The sequence below is a fragment of the Haliotis rufescens genome, unplaced genomic scaffold, assembly GCF_023055435.1.
Source record: "Haliotis rufescens isolate VD_foot unplaced genomic scaffold, xgHalRufe1.0.p SCAF_5, whole genome shotgun sequence".
NCBI classification, from domain to species: Eukaryota; Metazoa; Mollusca; class Gastropoda; order Lepetellida; family Haliotidae; genus Haliotis; species Haliotis rufescens.
In genome coordinates this window covers 5,889,260-5,895,970 of record NW_025964223.1, presented here as the reverse complement: position 1 = coordinate 5,895,970, position 6,711 = coordinate 5,889,260, and the positions used below count along the sequence as shown (strand labels likewise).

Genomic DNA, 6,711 nt, shown 5'->3' with positions numbered 1-6,711 from the left:
AACATAAGAAATTGTGTTTATTCTGAGATTTACAACTTTCGCTGGCTGTGCAAGTGTCAGGATAAATAGATATCAGCACAGGAAGAGGTGACTACAATAGTGAAATGGATGTTCTTTGCACACCGCTCTTTGTATATAACTTCACCAGGAGCAGCGGTACGGCGTATCTCATGAACGCATGAGTGTTTGCTTGTTTGTTGTTGTTGAATGTCGCACTCAGCAATATTCCGTCTATATGAAGGCGGTCTGGACCAGACAATTCAGTGATTGACATCAAGAGCATCGATCTACACGATTCGGACACGATGGCATGAATCTACCAAGTCAGTTAGCCTGACCACCCGATCCCAGGAATGCAATCAAAAGGCCTCAATATGTATTTGTCTTTGCAACCCATAATTACCCCCTATTTGTCTTTCTTACACCATGACATCGCGATATTCTTACAATTAAAGTCTTGTGCAAGACTCCATGACGTTGTAACGTCCGAAACCTATCAGCACAATTGTAATCAGAACTTCAGATTTCTGGGATTAAAGGAACAATCGTAGCCTATTGACATAGTGCAGTTACGAGTACAAAGGTAGAAGTATTAATCAAATACCTTGCATAAGCACATGAGAAATTATTATAGCTTCAAAAATGCCTGTATCCCCGTTGGGATTTATTAAAGTAGGCGCAATGCAACCTATGCTTGTCTTACTAGTCAACTAAATGCATCGGGTGGTTACATTCGTCTACTAGCTTTATTGTTTGTGATTGGGTGAGGATCTTTAAGCGGAGATGTGAGTAGGGAGATGAGAGGCGGCTTTATATGTTGTTTGACAACACACTCAGACATAGTCCAGCTGTAGGAAAGCATAGAGGCTATTCACATAATCTTAGAAAAAAACAACAGGAAAGATATTCCGGTTTTCACTCCAGAAAGCTTGTATGCTGTCTCTAGTTTTCATTCCCTCTGTCAAAGGTAAGAAAATTATTGTAAAACGAATCATCCTTTTCCGGTTTTAGTTCTGGGGTCTGATCACGGTCTGCCAAAGTTTCCGTAAGACATTCATTGAGGAACTTCAAATTGACAGGGCGACGAGGAATATTGCAATCCGTTCCATTGAGAAGATTGACCAGGCCCTCAGTGAAGTAACTTTTCTCGTCATAGTAAGACTTTTCATCTGCAGCACACGAACCCCACTGAACTGCGCGTGGTTGACGTTCTTTGCTTGTAGAAGGTCCTTCGTCAAAGAGTTTCCAAAAGTCAGGTAGCCTCGGATTTGGATTTGGGACTCCGCGGTTCTTTCCTTTGGCCCCAAGGGATGCGGCGTCAGCGTGACAACAGTCTAGTATGAAGAGATACCGTGTTGCGTTCAAATTTCTAAACAAATCTTTTAGTACAACATCTGTGATGTAATCTTCGTCCCGTTGACCTGTGCGGAAGGTACACTGGTCAGTCTCGGAAACTTTCATGTGCCCGCTGTAGTAAAATATGAAGAAGTCCTTCTGGCCGAAGGTTCCCCTCATTTTAACAAGCTCGTCATGAACATGGGATGCCACAGTGGTCCCGTCGGTCACATCCGTCCCGATCACCTCATGTATGTTGCTCTCACTGAAATTGCAAGTGTATGGTTGATGATGTTTCTCTCGGTTGAGTGCATTATGAATAAGTGAGAAACTGCTTTCTCCTTAGCGGTATGCAATGGCTAAGAGAGGTAAATAGCTTCGGCGTGTTAAGCGTGTAAATAAGGGGCGTGAAATTTAGCTGGCCTCTCGCTTTAGTCAATACGGCAGTAACACTGAACATAAGTCTCAAGCTCTACTATGTCTCTAGACGATTCATCTACAGCGGGAAAACTTGACGCCATTTTGAAGAAAATGGAGTCCAATCAAAGACTGACTGACTGACTGAGTATGGTTTTACGCCGCTTTTAGCAATATTCCAGCAATATCACGGCGGGGGACACCAGAGATGGGCTTCACACATTGTACCCATGTCGGGGATCGAACCCGGGTCTTCGGCGTGACGAGCGAACGCTTTAACCACTAGGCTACCCGACCGCCCCTCCAATCAAAGAGATATTGAAAGCGCTGTGGAGGAAAATAATTTCTCACCTAAGGGAAGAATTTCTTCAGCAAGTCAAAGGTTTGAAAAAGTATAAGATCTGCTCAATCGGAGCCTATTACCCGCTCGTCTGGCGAGGCTATAAAAGAAGACTTGATGAAGTCTAGAATTGTACTCAAATTCGAAAAATCACTATGGGCACCTTCGCAGTCTATTGAGTGGCTAGGTCTTCTCATAGATACAAACACCCTGTGTTTATCCGTTCCTCAGAGGAAGTTGGATAAGGCTATTGGAACAATTACATTTATTTTAGTGAATAGGCGCTCTTATCAACCAGCGCGGCTTGTGGCTGCGATTATCGGACAAATGATAGCAATGAAACTAGTTAAGGGAAATGTTGTACATTTAATGACTAGGTTTCTCAGTTTTGATGTTTTGACAGCTTCACCGTGGAACAGCGAAGTTATATCGTCGTCTGACCAGTTACAGTATTGGATAGAAAAAAACCTAGATAGCTAAAAACTCATTGTGTGCTGTTCACAAAAAACACAGTTGTGAGATCCATCCCAACAAACACGCGCCGTGCATGAAAATGATAACTTTATTTTTATTGAACTATATATATGAAGCACAATTAGTTTTTCCCCGTTAGTATATACCGTCTACAATTCTATGGAAAATTAGTCTTGAGGTGGCCAGAATATATTTGCTGTGAAATTGCATCCTCAAATCATAAAAGAAATTGGGAAATAACTCAAATACTTTCTAAACTGATGTTAAACAGGCACGGGGCTAAAATGGTGTGGATGTTTAAGCAGCTGAAACACTGTTCCTTATGGCGTTTACACTAACTCACTCACTCACTCACTCACTCACTCACTCACTCACTCACTATATACCAACCGTTAACAACTCACCTCAGTTCGGGAAAAGATTGAAGGATGGCATCTTTCATATCAGTTACATCCTTTTTGAAAACTTGTTTTTCTGTTTCCTTTTGGGAATCAGCTGCGATTAACATCACGTGTGTATTTCTGTGAGCTGAAAATATATTAGGATATACATTTCAGGTCCATATATTAGATACATACAAGTTGTAAGCTTATCCCTCGGTAATATGATGTGGTGCACCACACAACAAGGCGTATTCCCAACACAACAAGGCGTATTCCCAACACAACAAGGCGTATTCCCAACACAACAAGCCGTATTCCAAAGACAACAAGCCGTATTCCCCACACAACAAGCCGTATTCCCAACACAACAAACCGTATTCCCCACACAACAAGCCGTATTCCCCACACAACAAGCCGTATTCCCCACACAACAAGCCGTATTCCCAACACAACAAACCGTATTCCCCACACAACAAGCCGTATTCCCCACACAACAAGCCGTATTCCCAACACAACAAGGCGTAATCCCAACACAACAAGCCGTATTCCCCACACAAAAAGCCGTATTCCCAACACAACAAGCCGTATTCCCCAAGTAATACGCTGTCAACGAAATTATCTGGTATCCATCATGTACCACAATTTGAAAACAAATATCGTTTGCATACAGCCATATTGTCAGGTGCGCTCCATATGACAAATCGTGTATGTTTAATGCGCATCACGTCCATTTAAAGTGTTAAATTACACTATGCGACGCCGTTTTGCTGTAAGGAGCTACAGTTACAGAATAGATTACATACATGGGTGAGGTGTCGATAAATAAAGACAGAGTATAGTTTTTTGCAGCTGCACGCGCCTGTTGTAGGCTATGGGGATATTTATCATTATGTCATTGACTTATAAATAAACTGCAAACATGATGCATGTAGGGGCAGATATTATTAAAAGGATTTCATTTGGTAAATATTATCAGTAGTATCAAGCACTAGTCGGGGATTTTGCTTCAGTGTTGAAATATATAGAAGATAAATGTAACCCCAAAGATTAAACACAATGTCTATGAAATGACAATGTTTGCGTTCGGTTGATCTCAAAAATGACTTTCGTATTAGACCAACCTTCAGTCGTCTTCAAGGGAAACCTTCCACGTGTTTTACGTCTTTTTGAGGGACCTGAAAATAGAATTTACACGTATGTTCTATTTTGTCTATGTTCCCTTTGGGCACACTGTACTATACATTTGTTGTAAGAAAAGATTTTGTTAAGAGACGCGGTCTATTTCAATTATATCAGTAAAAACAGGTATGAGCCTAATTGTTAAAAAAAACAGCTGTATTTTTGTGGCAGGCAATTTTCATTTTCATCAATGTGAAGCATACTTATTCTTTTAGATAAAATCTCAGACCCCCCATTTCCCAAGAATATCAAATGGTCAGTCCCTTATGCGTAGATGTCTTGTGTGAAAACTACTTTATGGCGATCACTATGGTGATGGTGACCCTAAACACGACGGATATCAACTGAGTGATAACATGGTGACATAATTTAAGATAATTTAAAAAAGTGTTTAGGGTTATTTTGGGGTCTATTCTGATGTAAGTATGGATATCCGTCAGTGGTGATATGTCTTACCTGCACCGTCCTTCCCTTCCCGGTAAGCCCTTGATGCTACCCGTTTGACAGAATCACTGATGTTATCAATGTCATCTTTGCAAATGTCCAGAATATCTTTTTCAAGAGTACAGGCATCCCTCTTCGGTGGCATGACTATTGGGACTAAAATGAAAAATATCACAATTTTAATTAGTATCTATCGCATTCAAGGAGAGACATTACCAAAATATTTAACTTGTCATGTTTCCTGAATATTTAAGTAATTAATTGTGATATCATTACAAAAATATCAGAAGCACAACTTCAATCAAAATACTATATGCTTACCGTGTGGTGGACAGAGGTCGGCGTAGTGCTCAAATTTTAAGTAAAGCTTTGCTAAATCAGTGACGAATTTATACTTATTCGAAAACAGATTACCCCCGAAAATTATCCAAATATGGTCAATTTACTTGCTTATACGCAGAACCCTAGCAGATCAGGATAACAATGATAACGAGTGTTTCCCTGCAGAATATATTATTTGAAAACGAAGTTTCACCGAATGATATCCAAATATGGTTAATTTATGTGCGTGTACACATAATCATAGCTGATTGCATAAATTTCTATTGGACATGTCAGATAAAGCGGTCATATTTTTGTACATGACGTGTGACAAGGAAGGCGAAATGTGCGTGATAATGAAAACGAGGTTTTCCTTGCAGAATAAGTGCATAGAAATGGAAAATATGACAGCCAATTTCCTCATTCGTTTATATTTTGTATGATTTGATACCTTTCTGTACTATCTGCATATCAATTGTTGTCGGCAGGTTTCCATTACTTTCCACTATCTGTATCAAGCTTACCCAGACGTACAGAGATACTGCAATGTCCATTTGGTTTGAATTTAGAACATCACAGAAATCCGTTTTTTATCAATATATAACAATTTGTTTAAATTACTCCTCGTATCCAAGTAGCAATTTCGTAACACTGAATGTAGTCTTATTCAGTGGTCTTGTCAAGAGAGTTAGTAAGAATTTGAATAGGGGTTGCTGGCTAAGATTGGTGCTATTTCCTTATAGAAGGCAATGTCTTTAGCATATATTTGAATATGAATACAACTGGCCAAACGCCACGGATTTTTGATACCATGTAGATTGAAGGTGGCTCATCAGCAAAGGCCTTCCGATTACCTGTCTTAATGGCCTGGTAGCGTCACCAAATACCTTCCATTCTTGTAACCTAACAACTGACATCATATTTCAACAAACATTACCGCATTAATTCCCATTTGAACACTTCTATTTTCATTTAAATGTACAGATAACATAGCAGGAAAGACATTTCCACGAAATGTCAACACCCTTTTAGCAATAGCTCATGACACGCCTTTCCAGGAAAACATTAAACTACGTTCCCAGGTTGTGTTCACTGTTATTTAAAAATGATACAAAATGTGAGTTCTGGTAGGGTACGACTGCGTTCAGTACTGCTGTGCGGCGGCGTGCAACAAACCTGTACTATTTATCCAAATTTTGTGAGTGGCGTTGCTACTGGTAGGGCAAGACATGCTTACCCTTTTCGCGAACCCCTGGTGTCAGCACTGGTTTTCAGTGATGCATTCACATAACTTTCATAGCTATTCTGACTTTTACGCCATTGGAATATGTTACGGCACTCAATCGAGATTATTCACTGACGTTGACGTTTTGAGTTAGAAACATGTCTCCTCCACCATTCTCTACTTTACTTAATTATTCTCTGGCATTGAAGTTTTATGTTTGTGTAATGAAACCCTCTCAGATTACACCAGCATGAGTCGGTACCATGAATAGTGGACATAGAGAATCTTCCCTCTATTCAGAGCTGGTCTGTTGGTTAACTCTTCAAATTCTATTTACAATGGAGACCCGTGAAGATCCGGGTCAGAATAGGTCTTCAGCAACCCATGCTTGCTGTAAAAGGCGACTAACTTGTCGTAAGAGGTGACTAACGGGATCGGGTAGTCAGGCTCGCTGACTTGGTTGATTCATGTCATCGATCACAATTGCGTGGATCGATGCTCATGATGTCAATCACTGGATTGTCTGGTTCAGACTCGATTACTTACAGACCGCCATCATATAGCTGGGATATTGCTTAGTGCTGCGTTAAACA

At 40.3% G+C, this 6,711-nt stretch overlaps 1 protein-coding gene across 1 annotated transcript; it reads right to left on the bottom strand.

Moving 5' to 3' along the window:
- Positions 1–4,949, bottom strand: LOC124133596. The gene is made up of 5 exons (XM_046498049.2): positions 4,894–4,949; positions 4,585–4,728; positions 4,071–4,124; positions 2,971–3,094; positions 1–1,600 (listed from the first exon to the last, which is right to left on the bottom strand). The coding sequence occupies exons 2-5, from the start codon at positions 4,715–4,717 to the stop codon at positions 943–945; spliced, it is 969 nt and encodes a 322-aa protein (XP_046354005.2). The 5' UTR covers positions 4,718–4,728; positions 4,894–4,949; the 3' UTR covers positions 1–942.
- Positions 4,950–6,711: the final 1,762 nt, after the last annotated feature.